The 18,884-nt window shown below is 48.8% G+C and overlaps 2 protein-coding genes across 6 annotated transcripts in view; one reads left to right on the forward strand and one right to left on the reverse strand.

Moving 5' to 3' along the window:
- The window catches only part of PPARA (peroxisome proliferator activated receptor alpha), a 75,305-nt gene extending 65,424 nt beyond the window's left edge, over positions 1 to 9,881 (forward strand). For 4 of the 5 annotated variants that reach the window (XM_082850236.1, XM_082850238.1, XM_082850237.1 and 1 more), the window contains exon 8: positions 2,384 to 9,881. In XM_082850236.1, the coding sequence (XP_082706362.1) occupies positions 2,384 to 2,631 (248 nt within the window). In that variant the 3' untranslated portion in view covers positions 2,632 to 9,881. The remainder of the gene's footprint in view (positions 1 to 2,383) is intronic. The other variant, XR_014326596.1, reaches the window with a different exon arrangement.
- Positions 9,882 to 10,097: 216 nt separating this feature from the next.
- CDPF1 (cysteine rich DPF motif domain containing 1) lies at positions 10,098 to 14,573 on the reverse strand. Its single transcript, XM_082850707.1, has 4 exons — positions 14,240 to 14,573; positions 12,233 to 12,345; positions 11,062 to 11,173; positions 10,098 to 10,668 (listed from the first exon to the last, which is right to left on the reverse strand). Exons 2-4 carry the CDS (start codon positions 12,343 to 12,345, stop codon positions 10,522 to 10,524), a joined length of 372 nt encoding a protein of 123 aa, XP_082706833.1. The 5' UTR covers positions 14,240 to 14,573; the 3' UTR covers positions 10,098 to 10,521.
- Positions 14,574 to 18,884: the final 4,311 nt, after the last annotated feature.

Here is an 18,884-nt window from a genome sequence, read left to right on the forward strand (position 1 = left end):
TCTGTAATTACATGAATATATATTTATTTAGAATATAATGGAAGATAAGGTATCGTTAATAATTATAATGTAATTATATCTATTATATCTAATATCTATTATATATCAGATATAATGGTAATAATATTATAATGTATGGTATATAATATCATCATATACAGCTGGCCCTCCATATCTGTGGGTTCTGCATTTGCAGATGCAACCAACTGCGGATTGAAAACATTCAGAAAAAAACATTTCCAGAAAATTCCAAAAACGAAACTTGAATTTACCACACACCAGCAACCATTTACGTGGCATTTACATTGTGTTAGGTATTACAAGTCATCTAGAGATCACTAAAGTGCGCGGGAGAATGTGCGTGGGTTATATGCCATTTTATATACGGGACTTGAGCAGCCGTGGATTTTGGCGTCTTGGGGGGGTCCTGCAACCAATCCCCCACAGATCCCAAGGGACGACAGTTATAATTATGTTATTATCATATTATATCCATATTACAGGCAGTATTCTATAAAGTCATACAGATGTTAGTACAGTTGCTGTCTCTGTTGGTACATTTATGCTGTTTCATAATGAAAACTATCTGTAGCTCACGGTCAGTGGCTGCAAAGTGTGCTTTGCCAAAGGAAGTGGATCCCAGTGCAGGAGAATCTAGGCCTCTGTACGGGGCAGCTGGCCCTGCGGTCCCCAGGCTTTTGGCTCGGTGTCACGTTCCTTTAAATAGCCCTGTCCTGGGTCTAAGGTCAACCCTCTACTGTAAACTCGGCTGACCCTACCCAGCCTTAGGGGAGACCGAAGGGGCCACCGCCTCCTCAAGCTGCCTGAAGCTGTACTGTCCGCCGCGAGTCCCTCACTCGCGGAACTGAGGCTGTGGCCGCAGTCGCCCGGACTCTGGACGTGGAGCTGGGGGAGGGTGGCCCAGCTCCACGAGGTCCGTCCTTCTGACCGTCCAGCTGGGCACAGGTGGAGGAAGTCCTGTGCTCTGGCAAAAAGCACAGAATGTGATCCACCACCGTCCTTCGCGCGCTCAAGATGTCGTGTCGTGGGGAGAGCAACGCACAGCTATTTATAAGTAGTCTGACAGTTTTATAAAAGAAATTTTAATCATCAGAAAAATGTCTGGTGAGGTATACATGAAATCTGTATGACGGGGTTAAAATTATGAGGGGGGGTTCACTTACTATTTTTTAAAATCTCTCTCTTTAAAAACTTAGTCATTATTTTATAACCAAAAAAAGAAAAAAGAAGAATCCACATGCTGAGCAACACTTTTGAAACTCCTAGTAATGCATCTGGGACTCTAGAAAGAGCCCTGCCTACTGAATGTGGAGGGTGGGGCTGATCTTCTGAACAAGGGCAGGCTGCATGGATCTGAGCTGTCCCAGGAAGTCTGGTGTCTGTGTCTGAGCCACCCCGGGAGGACACCTGGTGTCCACATCACCCTTCCTGCCCCAAGCCTCAGGCCTCCCCTCTCTGGGTTACCTCAGCATCCTCCCGTATCCATCCTCCCATTCATTTCTGACTCCACCTTCTTTTCAGCTGACTTATATTGGAAGGTACCTGTAACGGTGCTTTATACCACAAAACCGAAGTCAAACACAATCACACTCCTTAAATATTGTTGAAACCGAGCACCTAAGAAGACACAGGAAGAAGAATTTCATTTTCCATATTATGCAAAAGCAGTTTGTGTGTATAGTTACTCCTCTACATACAGGTTTTCCCCTGACAGGTGGTAATCAGATAAATCCTAAATGAAGCGGCCACCCCGTAAGGTAGCTAGCTGGTCGTTTTAAGGTCGTAGAAATATTTAGGAATGAGTATTTGTCCTGTCTGCCCCTATCAGGCCCAGCGACTTGGGAGAAGGCTAGTTCCGTCTTCTAGGTAAGTTGACAGCATCTAAAGGCAGCTGAGCTTTTGGTAAAAAGAAAAGGCCATGTCCAGTCAGAATGTTTGGTTTCTCGGGAATTCCCTGGCAGTCTGGTGATTAGGACTCTGCACTTCCACTGCAGGGGACGTAGGTTTGATCCCTGGTCGGGGAACTAAGATCCCGCATGCTGAGTGGCGTCGCCAACAAAAGAAAAAAAAAAGGGCTTCCCTGGTGGCGCAGTGGTTGAGAGTCCGCCTGCCGATGCAGGGGACACGGGTTCGTGCCCCGGTCCGGGGAGATCCCACATGCCGCGGAGCAGCTGGGCCCATGAGCCATGGCCGCTGAGCCTGCGCGTCCGGAGCCTGTGCTCCGCAACGGGAGAGGCCACAGCAGTGAGAGGCCCGCGTTCCACAAAAAAAAAAAAAAGGTTTCTCAAACTGAAAAACAGTTATTAGGTATTAGCATGCTGGTAATTGCACTCAAAACATCTCTGCTTTCTTTTGAGGATAGATCGGCCCGGCCTTCTAAACGTGGGACACATTGAAAAAATGCAGGAGGGTATCGTGCACGTGCTCAAACTTCACTTACAGAGCAACCATCCCGACGACGTCTTTCTCTTCCCAAAACTCCTGCAAAAGATGGCAGATCTGCGGCAGCTGGTCACGGAGCATGCGCAACTGGTGCAGGTGATCAAGAAGACAGAGTCCGACGCCGCCCTGCACCCGCTGCTGCAGGAAATTTACAGGGATATGTACTGATTTCTTGGAAATGCACACAAAAAAAGAAACTTTTCAAGCGTTTTTAAAGGCGACAGCACTACAAGTGAGAGATGGGAGCAACGCAACTTTGCACAAATGTCACCATTTGAACCTGGGACAAAGGAAAGTATAAGCTCTAGGTAACCGGAATCCTGTTCCATGTTTCTTTCTTTTTTTAACCACTGCTTCAAGAAATGCTGGTGATAAACAGCTATTAGTCAGGACTAGGAAAATTACGCAGAATGGTGTTCAGTGGTCTGATTTAATGCACCCGATGTGAATCAATGCAGATTTCTTTGTCACCTTAGGAATTTACTGGTGAATTAACCTCAGAATACGTGGTCTGTCTTCCCTTTGCACCACGTTTTGACTGTTGTGCTCCTTTATAATTTTGAAAACTAATCAGCACTTTTTAATTTTTATAATCCTGTAAACCTAGATGTCTCCAAAGGTTAGGTATTTAAAAAGTTTCCTGAATTTGAAGAAAGACAACATGCCGGTTTTGAATCGTAGGATTTAGAATGTCAAAGAATGATTCGATAAGCTATCAAAATGCAGCAATTGTTTTGTTTCAGTTCGCTGTTTTCATGGTGTAACTAATATGTGAAAAAGCCTGTTCCCAGGTTTGTGTAGAAGATCCTGGAAAGCCACGTCTCACGGGCCCTCTGGACTCGATCCTCCGCCTGTTTAAAGCTAGTGCCTGTGGTCAGCAGGAACAAGACAGACTCTGAAGCATGTCAGCTTCCCATTCCTCTCACCTCCATTTCCGATCAAATCTGAACCAACTGACTCAGGCTGTTTGGGGGCCATGGTCACGTCTCCAGGGGCAAAGTGACAAGTTATTTGTAAATCTTGCGCTGGGCCCCCTCTGTCAAGGCAGCTCCTTGGTCTTTTTCTGTGTTGCTTTTTTAAACATGCGGCTTAATTTTTATAACTCTTGCTGTGGTAGCTGCTCCCTGGAGTGGAGAAGACGAGGCACAGGTGACTTTATCGTGGGGCCTGGGGGCAGGGGTCTCATCTGGAGAATGAACGGGCCAGGCCGGGGCGGGGGGCGGGTGTGGGGTGGATACGAAATGGTGGTTGTACTCATCTCAGGATGCACAACAGGCTGGTGGTTTTTACAAAGATTTTGAGAGTTGTTCCCTTTTCCAGCTGCATATGTGAGGTAGTTTTGCCATTATCTGCAATGTCTGTTTCAGCCTTAAAGATCAACTTTTCAACCTTGGTCCAGTTAGGAAGGCGGTGTGGAATACGGTTTTCGTCTAGAGCACACGGACCTGGAAATCCTCTTTTTCTGTCCACCACGGTAGATGAATGGTCCCATCAGAGAACCTTCAGCAGTGCCTCCCCCGAGCCAGACTGGGCTGATCCTGCCGGTTCAGCCCCCGGATGCCTCTTGGGCGACAGCATTTACGACCTGGTTGTACCCTGGGTGCCCCTCCCCCTCTATCTTTAGGAAATTTGGTTCTATAAGGTCATTATTATTTGCCGTTAAAGAATGGCTAGGATTGAATTTGATAAAGTTCCCAAGATCAGCATTATTGTAAATAAAACTGTGAGACTTCAACTAGAGAAAAGCAAAACTTACAATTAGGACATCCTTTTACACATTACACCTTTACTGGTGTGTTTTATCTTTATTTTTTTTAAAGATCCAATCAGAGGATCTGCTGGAAGCAAATCAAAGCATTTCCACTTCAGAATGACACCAATCAGGGGTTGCCCTAAGTCAGAAGGGAGTTAAGCTCTGAGTCACAGGGTGCATCGTGTCCCCATTCTTTCCTAAAATGCGAACTCCCTGGGCTGATGAGCCTGGAGGCCTGTGGCTTGTCCAAGGTCTCGGGGCAGGATCCCGGTGCCAACAGGCGTATGTGGCCTCTTGCTCTGGTGTCTTGGGACAGATCTATTCAAAGGGACACAGCGTCGGAAAGTGAGCCTTGAGACTCAGGCTTTTGGAAGGCTTGTCTGTTCTGTTTAGCTTCTCATACAGCCTGTCTGAAAGAGCTCCTAGCTCACGCGTGCCACGGGAACAAGCTGATGGCGGGCCCAGGTTCCGCATCAGCGGCGTTAGTGAGCGTCTGGTCCCCTTGGGGCCCAGCTAGACCACCAGCGATGCCCCTGGCGAAGCCACAGAGGACCTTAGCTTGAAAGCCACTTGACATTGTTCACTTGTTAATAGGAAGAAATTCATCTGAAATAACAGTCACTAATTGCTACTCAGAGTATTTGTGGTCCCCTAATCAAAGATTTCTCCAAGCACTGATAGTCAAATATAGACGAATTATTCACCAGTTCAATATATGGTCGTTTTTCGAACAGTAGCTATTTAAAGAGCACACTCTGGCTTGCTAGGTTTCAGTAGACGTCAGCATGAGGTCCAGTGGAAGCAGGTTCCGGAAGCTTCAGACCACAAGCGTGGAGCTGGCAGCCCGGGATGCTGGATGCGGGACCTGGCAGGACCCCCTTTCACCACCTTGACCCACTCTTCAAGCCACTGTTTAAACCTGGTTCTTCCTTTCCTCGACTTGTCATCACAGGAAGTGCCAGACTCCTCAGAGACCACAGATTACCAGGCCGCCTTTGTCTGGGAAGCGGGGACCATGGGGCTCCTCCAGGACACCCTGCTGCCGTCCTGCCAACACGCCTCCTCTCTGCCTCCTGGGCATTTCCAGTTGGGGGTCCCACGCCCCGCCTTCTGCCCCTGCCACCCTGTGAGAAGCCTGAGGGCTGCACATGCAGGACGCCACTGCCCTGACGTCCAGCATTGTCAGAAACAGGGCGCCCCGGCCGTCAGAGGGGCATTTTGACTACTGCCAGAGCACCAGGGCCCTTCCTGCTGCCCGCCCGGCCTCCGGTTTCCCGGTGACCTTTCTACAGCTCTCCGCTGAGAGGCGTTTCAAGCATCTTCCCAAAGAGGATATATGCACAGGGGTAAACAGTGAATGTGAATTGAGGGGATAGAATTTCAGAATTCCAGAATGTCCGTGAGAGCTGTTCCTGTTAAAGGGAGTCCTTCCTTCTACTTTAAGAGCACAGAACGCACCTTTCCACGGTACTGATGCGTTTCCTACACTGGGCCACATGAAACTCTAAGGAAACAGACGACCTTGAGGACGGTGGACGTTCCAGCAAAGGGCAGCAGCCTAAGATCTGAGCAGAAGCTCAAGGCCCACGTAAGATCCTTTGTTTGATATATGGTGATAAGTACTATTAATTGAGCAACTACTGTTTTCCCAAACCTACAGCATGACAGCTACCTCAATAGAGCTATCAAAAGATACTGTTAAAATTAAGGTCCACGTAACACTGGGCCTTTTGGTGCAGCTCTAGTCAGACCATCTATCGTTAGGGCTCAGAGGCTGGATGCTCACCTTTGCTGTGGGCACACTGAGAAATGGAAGGTTTTGTGGAGTTTTAAAGGAATTTTATTGTTTAAAGGGAGCCTTGGGAATTCCCTGGTGGTCCAGTGGTTAGGACTCCACCCTTTCACTGCCGAGGGCCCAGGTGACCTGCTCACCCAGGGCCGCCTCCTCTTGAGCTATGCCTGCTGGCCACGCGTGAGCCTGTTCATGGGGGAGATCCTGGCAGATGAGGGTGGAGAGATGCCTCCGTGCGAGCCTTAGTCACACCGTGGCTTCACGAGGCCTCGCCACGCCCCAGCCCCAGCCCCACCTGTGCCCCTCTGTGCCTGACTCCTTTTCAAGCCACTGTGACACTGGGCACGTTTGACACCTGGTGGCCAGATGCACGATGGAGGGTTTTTGGTTTTTGGTTTTTGTCTTGACCCAATAACCACACCTGTCTCTAGAATGTCTTAAAAAGTCCTGTTTAAATATAAGTCCATTGTTTCAACCAGGGAGTCCGGCGCTCCCAGCTAAGACCAACTTGATCACCGGCATGGCCTTTTATGGAGGCTTCCAGGGACCGGGGGAAAACCAGCCACCTTCAAGTGCCTCTTCCACCCGTGTGGTCTTTCAAAGCGCAGATCCCACGAGGAAGACTGTGCCAGGTGCTCACGGCTCCCCACCTGCGCTGTCGATGCAAGTTCCTGCCATCGCCTCCAATCCTCAGCCCCGTCTTCAAGTGGAAAACACCAGCTTGGACGAAGGGCCGCCTGGCGGTGCAGGGTTAGCCCCAGGGGTGGCCTGCTTCCCGCACTTCCCGCCCCTGCATTTAAGACGGGCAAGGTTGCGGCGAGGCGCTCCCTGTGGGTTAGCCCGGTGCCTGGGCTGCACGTGTTCCTGGAGGGGTCACTTGTTCTTAGGTTCACAACAGTGGTGTCGACTCAGGAGATGAGAGGAGATTGTACTGTCCATAGAAGTTGCAAACTAAGACCAGTGCCACCAGCGGGGGGCTCAGCGATTATTAAGAAGTGTCCAGGGAGGATTTTCGCCACACTCACGGTTCCCACGGCGTTTGTGGTGCGGGCGCTGGACGGTTCCAGAGACAGACTGTCTGTATTTATTCTTCTCATCTTGTAAGCGGCCCGGCTTCTCTTAAGTGTTGGTCCAAGCTGATTTACGGCGCTCCCCCGGGATTGTGGATTCTTACCAACCAAGTCTTTGCATGGAGCTGTCAGCTAAGGGGACTCTTGCCTTCCTGACAGCAGTGACTTCCAGGCGGCACAGCAGGAAGGCTCCGCAGACAGCTCGGCTGGGAGGAGCGAACGAAGGGCCGAAGGGCCATGACAGTGACTGCTGACAGCGTCCCCACCCCCGCTAACTGGGCGCTTTCCTCCTTCTCAGTGCAAGGACTTTTCCGGTGGCGTGTTCTCCTCTAGGGACCTTCTGCCCAGAAAGATCTAAGGTTAGGCTCCAAAGGTTGAGGTCTAAAAGTTTTTGCTGAGATTTGTATCTATTTTTAGGTGCCATTTTAATACCATTCAGGAAAATGGTCGTGGACCCTCAGCCCGTGAAACACACGGGAGAGAGAGCAAAGGAGTCAGAACACAGGAGGCCCGTCCTACTTCTGTGGAAACCACGGGACAAACTGAAATGTGATAGCGGAAGTTCTGCAAGGAAAAGACTAAGACAACGCGTCTCCACACTTTCACTTAAAGAATTATGTAACGCTCTGCACGATGCTGTGTCTGTGGAACGCGGCAGGTCCTTAACCTTATCTCAGCAGAGTGGGCTGCTGCGGGTGTGGCTGCTTGTTAGGGCAGAGAGTGAGAAGCCGCCGCCCAGGGCTCATTTCCAGACGCCCTTTCCCGGCTCGAGGCACCCGGACTCCTCAGATCTAGAGGGGGGCTCTCGACAGACCATCTGCTTCTCAGAATTTCAGTCTGAGATAAGAGAAGTGTAACCGTTTACTTCCACCCCCCTGAGAAAGGGGGGCCATGTACCGTGGTCCAAGGGGAACACATGCGGTCACATCCTTCTGGAATCCTTTGCCACATAGAAGACCACACTGCATCCACGTCAACGTCACCTCTTGACTACCGCAACTGGTAAACATCAAGGACCTCAGGCCCCGTGGCTGTTAAATGCGTTACATGAAAAAAATCAAAGAAATAGCAATTTTTTACATCACAAATAGCAAATTAAGACCTGGGTCAGGTATTTTTCATTTAAAATGTGTTTGCTAGTTTGGGTGGAATGTGAAAAGCTTCCATGTTTTTCCCCCGCTGAAGGTAATACACCAGCCTCCTCCTCTCTTGCCCTTCTCCCCCCGCTGTCACCCTCAGCATCTAAAATTCATTAAGTGATGAACATTACAGCGTCATGCCAGCCGGAGCGCAGACAAGCTCCCCAGGTGAGCCCTGGCTCCCCCGACAAGGGGTGGGGGCCGCTGAGTCTCCAGGCCCTGAACACAAGTGAGTGGCTCATCTTTTCAAGGTCAAATCATTCACTTTGGGCAAATGTCTTCTCTTTTTAAAGGCACAGGCGGTCTGGTCCTTTTTTCAGGCCTAAAAAAAAATGTACCTCACACGAGATGGATACCACTCAGTGCAGTTTTCGGTAAAATTACAGTATTCGGGTTCGAGTAGCACTATTTTTTCTACACTGTATGGTTAAAAAAAGAACTATGTTAATAGCTATATCTTAAATACTGTGATTTGAGGGTTTTTTTAAAAAATCCTAATGTAAATATTTTACTCACAATCACGCATCTAATAGCAGACATTGGGATTCTTCTGCAATCAGTGTTAACTGACGTATACTCTCACTAGCCTGGCTCTCGACGTGTTGGAAACACACAGGAAGCTGAAATATCACAACTGAAATACAAGCACACGCACGCACACACACACATCAGAGCTCTCCTTCTCTCCTGAGCCATGTGGAATTCACTTCCCTGTAAACCTGTTCCCTTCCTCATGCTTCCTCACACACGAATGAGTCTGTTCTATCATTTCTACCAGCAAGGCTGCCTCTGACCCAGGTCAGAAGTCACCGATTTCACACAGGAGGATCCCGCTGGAGACCGTGAACTATTCCTGTGTAGTAAGTAGCTGTCTGTTCTTCAGGGAATTACTACCTGTGGGTTGTTACCAAAGAACTTTGCAATTTGCAAGATGCTGATGGCAGTGACTGGCAACGGCTGGGTCTCTGCCAGCCTCCAGAGCCCAACCCAGAGTATAAAGCGGAAGCCACAGAGCCCGTGAGCCTCCCACACGATGTTTTCCATACCTTGGCAGATTTCTTCCTGATGGGGATCTGTACCGCCCCCGGGACCCACAGGGCCGTCACATCCAAACCCAGGGGGAGCCTTTGCCAGACGCACGGCAGAGTGGTGCAGGTTCCCAAAGCCAGGGCTGAGCTGGAGTCCTTGGCGTGTGTTTATCGTTACTGTTCTTGGGTGCCTTATACTCTCAAAGTATTTAGGGGCCGACAGACCCTTTGTGTTTTATACTGAACAGGAGCGATTCCAAAGCAGATCTTTTCTGAGCAGGCTCTGACGCCCTCTCTCCAGCCCAGACCCTCTGGGTGTGATTGGCGGGGAATCCGGGGCCGCAGGAAGCCGGGGTGTGCAGAGGAGAGCAAATGGAATCTTAGTCACTTTACTGGCAGTGGTTCCAGGCAATTAGAAAATGGCTATAAAATAACTTTAATTTTTGTTTAATTTTGGGTCTTACTCATTTTCCCTTTAGGAGATGGAACTGATCGTATATATTGATTTCTATCCTGAATTTACGGGAACTTATATGTTTGGAATGTCCTACTGTAAGACTGATGAATGTAAAGAGTTAATTTCAGGGTACAGTTTTGCCTTAATGGTTTCAAAAAATAAACTATTTTTAAAAATTACCTGGCGAGTTTTCAGTGATGCTATGAGATGAACTGTTTTGTTTGGTCTGAAGAAAACCGATCCCCAGCTGTAGGGTCTGCCCTTAACCCAGAACAGTCCCCCAGCCCCAGAGCTGACGTGGTCTCTACCTGTAGAGTCCAGTGACAGAGCGGACCTGGGACAACGTGGCCCCAGAAGACAAAACCCAGCACAAACGTCGGTCAGTAAAAGCCCTTTATTCATACTCTCATCAAACATGTTTCTAACACCCTCCAGGCAGTGTGCGCTGGTCCTGCGGAAACTACAGAATCGGACAGAGCAGTTCCTGCCCTCTAAGAACTGGCAGGCACGTGGTGAGCCCACAATCAGTGTCTCACCAATTGCTAAGGTGGGCGCCCTGAGGGTGGGGGTGCTGCGGTCTTCGGAGCACCGGGGTCTGGGGTCTGCCTTTTGGGCGCCCTCTCTGCGTGGCTCCTGGCCCTGTTGCTGCTGCAGGCGGACCCCAGCTCCCTCTGGCTGCAGACACGGCTCCCGATGGCCCAGAAACAAGGTCGGTGACAGCGGCTCCCAGCTTGGCCCCATCTCCGAGCCAGGCCACAGAAGCCCGCTGGCCAGGAGCCCCGTGCAGCACACTGCTGCGGACCTGGTACCCGACTGGACTCATGTTCGAGAACCAGGCTGGCTGGCAGGCCTCTTGGATGGGACTTTCCTTTTCTCCAAGTCTTGCTGAATTTCCTGAGGGAAAGCATCAATGTTCTCCCGGACACAGGGGAGGCAAAACCTCTTGGAGTAGAATAAACTGCAGCCCTGAAAGAAGAGGGGCCGGAGGAGCCTGAGTGCCATGGGTGCACACTGCAGCCCTGAAAGAAGAGGGGCCGGAGGAGCCTGAGTGCCATGGGTGCACACTGCAGCGCCCCCAGAGCCTCCAAGAACCCCTCTTCCTCAGACCCCAATGAGACCCTCCAACTGGCCCCAGCCTGCCTGTCCCCTACCCCTCTGCTGGCTGCAGGGACCCACCCATAATGCAGCAGACCAGCTGCGTGACTGTGAGGGCTCCCAGGACCACCAAGGCCAGGAAAGGCTGCTGCTCACACTGTCCCCGGGAAAGGCTCACGTGTCACCTCTCTCACAGTCACTCACACGAGGTCCCAGCCACAGGGAGAGAGGGAAAGCGGCCCCAGCTGCACGTGGCTTACCCACCGGGCCCACGCACACCAGCCTGCCGCATAAGCTGCATCTCGAGCCGAGGATCAGGAATCTGTCCTTACTGGGGGTGAAGGGGTCCCTCATGACGTAGCTCTCCTCCAGGAGGCTGCGGGACAGGAAGTGGTGCCGGTGGGCAGAATGGCCCAAACCTCTGCTGACGAAAGGTAGCCAGCTGCACGGACCTCCCCGGGGCCTGCTCACCGCGCGTGCTCATCGCGGGGAGGGGAGGCCCCCAGTGCCACCAAGTAGTGGCAGAGAGGCAAGCAGTGGCGCCCGGCTGGGATGAAATGAGACCTGCTCCGGGCTCCGTGTCGACCGCAGGGAAAGAACCACTCCTCCTCGGCCCCAAGAAGGGCTGCTGCAACTCAGCCCCCAGACCCCAGCCTGACTCAGCAGGGCGGCGGGCGGGCACAAGGCCTCCATGCGAGCTCTCCAAGCCCTCCCCTCACCTCCGGGATGACACCCGCTCCCAAACTGCCTGCTTCCACACAGGGAGAACGGGGCGCTTTACGCTGGCTAAGGTTCTGGCCTCACAGCGCACATCAGAAAGGAGACAGACAGGATAGGATCCGAGGCGACACCCCAGGTTCCTCAGGGCCGGAGGAAAGCAGCCTGGCCCCCCCGGTCCCACGTAATGTACTGGCCAGATCACCACAAGGTGGCCTCTGATGGAGGACAAGTTGAAGGTCAAGAATCAAGCCCCGGGACCCACTGGCTCTACTCTGGGCCATCCGTGGGCAGGTGCACAGGAAGCTGGTCCTCAGGGCTCACTCCCACCAGTACAAGAGCCGCAAGGCGGGCAGCTTCCCGCTGAGAAGGTGTCGTCGTAGGAACCAGCGGGACCAGTGACAAGGCCCAGCCCCAGACGCGATGGCCTCTGCGGCTCCCTGCGTTCCCAGCTGCTGAGCTGTTTCAGCCTGAGCCACGGTGCTTCCACCCCGCAGCTGGAGCAGGTGCTGGACTCTGGGCTGAGCAGGGACGTAGGGACTGGGAGGTTCTAGGAGAGCCGGATGGCGTCGAACCTTGCCCTGTGCCATCTTGGGTCACACCTGAAGTGGCCAGAGCCTGGGCCGGTGGCCCCAGAGACAACACCCAAGCCCTGTGTCAGACTTAGGCCAGCCAGCTCTGGGCGGGCTCCCTGGGGTGCTGGGACCCTGGTACTCACGCGACAGACTGGGCGCCGGGGGGCTGCTGCCCCACGTAGCTATATGGAGCAGTTAAGGCACAGAGCTGGCACTCAAACACACCCAAGGGGCGGCGCTCCGCCTCACACTCCATCTGCAAGGTCAAAAGACAGGGCATGTCGCCTACAGGACCAAGAGCTACCCACATCTCAAAGCTCCCCACTGCCTGCTTCTTACCCACAGGTGAGAAGGGCAGCGTACAGACAAGGCACCTCAAGTTCAGAGTAAGTGACGAGACCTGCTCAAGGTCACACGTTCTTTTCAAGCGCACTTGAGCTATTCACCAAGATAGACTATATTCTGGGCCATAAAATGAGCCTCAAGCTTTAAAAGCCTGAAATCATAGAGTACATGCTCCAACCCCAAAATAATTAAAATCAGTAACAAAGAGATACATGGAAAATCTCCCAATATTTGGAAATTAAATGATATACTTCCAAATAAACCATAATTCAAAGAAGAAATCACAAGAGAAATTAGAAAATATTTTGAACTAAATGAAAACTAAAATACAAAATATCAAAATACATAGAATGCAGCTTAAGCAGTGTTTACAGGGACATTCACTGTTCTAAATGCTTAAATTGGAAAAGAGGGTTTAAAGTAAGTCATCTAACTTTCCACCTTAAGAAGCTAGAAAAATGCAAATTAAACTCAACATAAACAGAAAGAAGAAAATAATAAATAACACAAATCAAAGACACAGAAAATGGGCAAACAATAGGAAAAAAATCGATAAAACCAAAGCTGGTCATTTCAAAATGTCAATAAAGTTGACAACCTCTAATCAGACTGATCAAGAAAAACAGGAAGAAGATACAAATTACCACAATGAGGAATGAAACAGGGGACATCACTAAGACTACAGACATTAAAAGGATAATAAAGGAATGCAGTGACCTTTCCTACCAAATAAATCTGACAGTTTAGATGAAATGGACATATCTCTTGAAAAAACACCATTTATCAGAACTGACTCAAAATAGAAAACCTGAATAGTCCTTTATCTATTAAGAAAACTGAATTCATAATTTAAAATTTTCCTTTAAAATGAAATAGTACAAAAACAAACAAAAAGAACAACAACAAAAAGAAACAGAACACCAGCAAAACTTCATGCCCAGATGTCTCTACCAGCAAATTGTCAAGCATTTAAGGAAGAAGTAATACCAACCTACAGAAACTGTTTCAGAATACAGAGAAAGGAACACTTCCCAAGTGATTTTGAGGCCTGTATTACATGGACACCAAAACTGCCAGTATTACCCTGATACCATTCATCAGACAAGGCTACTACAGGAAAACTACAGGGTAATACCCCTCGCAAGCAAATATCTTCAGCAAAATATTAGCAAACTGAATTCAATAATACATAAGAAGCCTAGGGCGCCACGACAGAGTGGATTCAACCCAGGAAGGCAATGTTGGCTCAACATTCGAAAACCAGGGAATGCCAACTCACGAGAGTAACTGAATAAAGGAAGAAAGACCACACCATCATTTCAATAGATGCATAAAAAAGCATGACAAAATTCAAGGCTCTGGGCGGTGCTTCAGAGCCAAGGGGCTCCCCACCTGACTACAGAATAAATTCCCTTCCTTGGCATTTAAGGCCTCTTTAACTTGGGACTTATCTCCCAATGACTCTGTCGTCCAGCCCCCACCCCTCCATACACCAGGCTGCAGTTCAAGTGGCTCCATCACTGTCCTGCCCTTTCTCACACACACACACACACCCCCCGCCCCGTGCCCCGGCCTTCGCTCCTGCTGTTCCTGCCACCTGGAGGGTTTCCCCCAACGTCTCTACCTATGGAATTGCCCTCTGGCTGCCCTGAAGATTTTCTGTTCACCTTTGGCTTTCGACAGTTTGACTATACAACTACTTTTTTTTTTCCTTTTAAACCTATTTATCCTGCTTGTGCTGCTTTAAGCATTTTGATCTGTGGTTTAGTATCTTTCATTACTTTTGGAAAATCCTTAACCATTACCCTTCAAATATTTCTTCTGCCCCATTCTTTCTTGTCTCCCGCTGAGGTTCCAACCGCAAATACGTTAAACTTTGATGTTGTCCCGCGGTTCTTGGACCCTTTGCTCTGGGTTTGTTTTTTTCTACTCTTTTCTCTCTGTGTTTCAGTTTGGGTCATTTCTACTGCCCTGTCATCAAGTTCATTGATTTTCCCTTGGTTATGTCGAATCAGCCGACGTGCACTCGGAAGGCTCCGCGGCGCCGCGCAGTCCGGGCGGGACCGGGGATGAGCCGGGGCGCAGGCTCCGCGGCCCGCCCCCAGCGCCGCGGGAGGCCGCTCGGAACCCCGCAGGGCTCCGCGGAGGCGCCCAGGCCGAGCCGGACGCACGAGACGCACCGGGAGGGACCCGGGCGCGGCCGCACACGTCCCCGTCAAGCCGCCAGGCCGCGCCACTCACCACTACCGCCGCCGCCGCCGCCGCGCCGCCGCCGCCGCCGCCGCCGCGCCGCCGAGCCCACGGCGCGTGCGCGGTGAGTCGCGGGGCGGGGCCTCGTGGCGGACTTCCGCCTCGGCCTCCGTCTAGCTGCGGCTTCCCGTACCCGATCTCTCGGGATTGGCAGCGGCTGGGCAGCACCTGGATATCTCACGCCGACGTGGCCTGACGTCCTGGCTGCTCCAAGACTCTCAGCTTCTTTCTGGGTTTCCCACCGGGCTCCACAGAGTCGGTGCCGCCGGTGCGCGACCCACAGATAACCCGGCCCCAGCCGCATTTCCATCCCCACGTGGTTTCTCTCACCGCGCGCTTCGGACCGAAATGCCCTGGTCTTAGTTCTTATGCTACCCGTCCCCCAACTAGGACGGAAGCCTCCGGGGCCTGGGGCCAGGGCCGCAGGCAGTGATTACTATGTGCCCTAAGGCAACAGACAGAATGGGTTCAAAATGAGCCCTGTGGCTTCCTGCGACCTTTAAAAGCTGTGTGCTGCCGGAACTTGTCACTGTACCCCTCCAAAGCCTTGAAGTGGCCTAAGTGGCCTGCAATGCCCGTCGTCATCTGGGACCACCATCCTTCAACTTCCAGGTCTTCACCTTGGGGCACCAACCATGTCAGCTACCAAAAGTTGCACTGGACCCCAAGCTCCCCGTCCCGAAGCTCAGACAGGGCTTCCCTAGACCTGCAGTGGCCGTCCCACCCCACTCCTGGCCTCTCTACTCGTGTGTATTCGAGGCACCATTCTACGGGGCTAGGGGATGATTCTGAAGCCAGCAGCCCTGAGGTCTGGGACTTCTTCCTTTGGGGCATCGAGAAATAAGGATTATATAAGGAGTCTTAGTAATGCTGGCAACAAGAATTATTTCTGGACTTGAGCCAGAGCGGCTCCTGCCGTGAGCCTCAATTAGCGAGCCCTTACATTTTGCTACTAGAGCATGTGACCTCAACTGTGCTTACAGCAATGGCACTCTTTGGATCAATTCAAAGATTACATACTGTTGGTTTTTATTTTTGGATCTGCCCAAAGATGGGCCACTTGATAAAGCATTTAAAATTTGACCTAAATCCACTCTGAGATACATGACTGGTTAACCCACGAATGCTGTCAAAGCCATTAGACAGTTTAGACAAGTTACGAGCTGCACTGGAAGAGTTAAAGTGAAATGATATTCAAAGAGCAAATCATGGACTTTGTCAGAAAATAAAGTTAATTTTGATTTGAGCTGTCCACAGTTAGTAATATAAGAAAAAACTTACCAAAAAATCCAAAAGGATTAAAACTATCTAATAAAGCTTTAGAAAAAAATGGTTTCCCAAAAGAAACTGCATGTGAAATAAGAACTAAATCAAGAGAATGAAAAGAAAAGCCACAGCATGAGAGAAAGTATTTGCCAAAGGTATATATGACAAAGGACTGTTATCCAAAATGTACAAAGAACTATTAAAACTCAACAGTAATAAGACAAACAACCCAATTAAAGAATGGGCCAAAGACCTTAACAGACACCTCACCAAAGAAGATACACAGATGACAAATAAGCATATGAAAAGATGTTCCACATCCTATGTCATCAGGGAAATGCAAGTTAAAACAGCAATGAGATACCACTGCACACCTATTAGAATGGCCGAAATCCAGAACACTGACACCAGCAAATGCTGGCGAGGATGTGGAGCAGCAGGAACTCTCATTCATGGCTGGTGGGGATGCAAAATGGTGCAGCCACTTTGAAAGACAGTTTGGAAGTTTCTTACCAAAACAAACATACTCTTACCATGTGATCCAGCAATCATGCTCCTTGATATTTACCCGAAGGAGTCGAAAGATTATGTCCATATAAAAACCTGCACACGTGGTTATTACACCTTTATTCATACTCATAATTGCAAAAACTTGGAAGCAACCAACATGTCTTTCAGTAGGTCAATGAATAAATAAACTGTGGTCCATCCAGACAATGGAATATTACTCAGCACTAAAAAGAAATGAGCTATCAAGCCATGAAAAGACATGGAGGGAACGTAGGTGCATGTGACTTAAGTGAAAGAATCCAATGTGAAAAGGCTACATAGTGTATGATTCCAACTCTATGACAGTCTGGAAAAGGCAGAATATTGGAGATACTAAAATGATCAGGGGTTGGGGGGAGGGAGGGATGAAAAGGTTGAGGACACAGGATTTTTAGGGCAGTGAAAATACTCTATATGATGGTATAATGGTGGATATGTCATTATACATTTATTCAAACCCACAGAATGTGTAGCACTGAGTGAACCCTAATGTAAACTATGGACTTTTATTATGGTGTGCCAGTGTGGGTTCATCAGTTATAACAGACCTTCCACTCTGGCAGGGGATGGTGACCATGGGGAGGCTATGCTTGTGTGTGGGCAGAGGTATATGGGAAATCTCTGCAACTTCCTGTCAATTTTGATGTAAACATAAACTGCTCTAAAAAATAAAGTGCATTTTTTTTAAAAAAACCCACTAAAATGACATTCAAATACAACGTAGGGAAGTTAGAACTAGGAAACAGTAACATCTACTGGAGTCTGAAGAAGAGTCGTGCACAAATAATCCCCAAACTAATTTCCATAGAGACTGTTTTCTGACCATTGTGGATCCTCATAGCCTCTATCCGACAGAGATTTAAACCAAGTGAGCAACCCACTGCAGTTTTCAGTTTTCTTTATAAAATCCCAGTGCTGAAAAATGTGAAAGGTGAAAAACTTAAAAAATACTGGATGGGGCTTCCCTGGTGGTGCAGTGGTTGAGAGTCCGCCTGCCGATGCAGGGGACACGGGTTCGTGCCCCAGTCCGGGAAGATACCACGTGCCGCAGAGCGGCTGGGCCCGTGAGCCATGGCCGCTGAGCCTGCGCGTCCGGAGCCTGTGCTCCGCAACAGGAGAGGCCCGCGTACCGCAAAAAAAAACCAGAACCAAAACCAAAACCAAAAACTGGATGGATCTAGATGTGTTATAACAAATGATGATAACAGTGAATTAATGATGACATTTATATGATGAAACGAAAGGAGAATATGATGATGTTTAATATAATGGTAATATAATATGATCTTTTTATATGCACCCTCCTTACAGTGTTTAAACATGATATCAATACTCATGGTTCAATTCTAAATCTAAAACTTTCAGAAATTTATTGACAGTTCCAGTTGCTACTCCCTCAGCAGAGTGAAGTTTCTCCCAGCTGAAATCATTAAAAACTATCTGCAAACTATTAAGACTCAGGAAAGTTTGTCTAACTTGGCACTATTGTCAATACAACACAGTTATGGGAAAATCTTTGTAATTATCAACACGATGATTTTTCTGAAATGAATTCAAGAAAAATAAACTTTATGGAATACACACACAATAATTTATGGATTATGTATGTTTTTTTACTCATCCAAAGATCAGTGGCCCACCAACAGAACACCCAGAGGTACACAATAGTAATTCAGTTATCTTTGATATTCTGCCCATTTTTCATCTATATAAAAACCATAGCATTACAAATAATTTTTAATTTTGCCCTTATGAAAGTGTGGGTGTCAAGATAGGTGGCTATAACATATTTTATGTAATGGTTTGTAATCTTGTTTTATAACCTTTAAATATTTAGACATGCAGATATTTGTCATCCTGCCTGGACCCCACGACATTAGGGGTGGCCTTGCCAGGGAATATAGCTACCTAGATGTTGTGGCAGGACTTATAAGACCTTGTATAAATGTTGTCTTAAACGATTAAGCTTTTTAAAAATCATGACACTAAACAAGTATTATACATTGCATATTCAAGTGAAGCCTGAGAAAGGAAATTTGAAAATTGAAAAATAAGGAACTGAATGCAGATTAGAATCTAAAGCAAAGCATTGCTAACAGCAATGAAAGGAGGGGGTAACTCTGGAGGATTAATTCCTTACATACCTCATTTCACTGTTAAGTCCAATCTTATTCATCCGTTTCTCCATTTCTGCCATTAACGTCCATTAACGTCCATTAACGTCTCCATTAACGTCCAAAGTCTGGCACTTTTATTTTAGTGCTAATGAAATTCCAGAAGCAGGCCTTCGTTTTTTAAGTAAACTCTTAAAAGCGTAACATACATACAGAAAAGTAGATACTTCCTAAGTGTGCGGCAAGATAAATTCTCACAAAGTAAGTACAG

Source organism: Leucopleurus acutus, assembly GCF_964270905.1.
Source record: "Leucopleurus acutus genome assembly, chromosome: 11".
In the NCBI taxonomy this organism is placed as follows: Eukaryota; Metazoa; Chordata; class Mammalia; order Artiodactyla; family Delphinidae; genus Leucopleurus; species Leucopleurus acutus.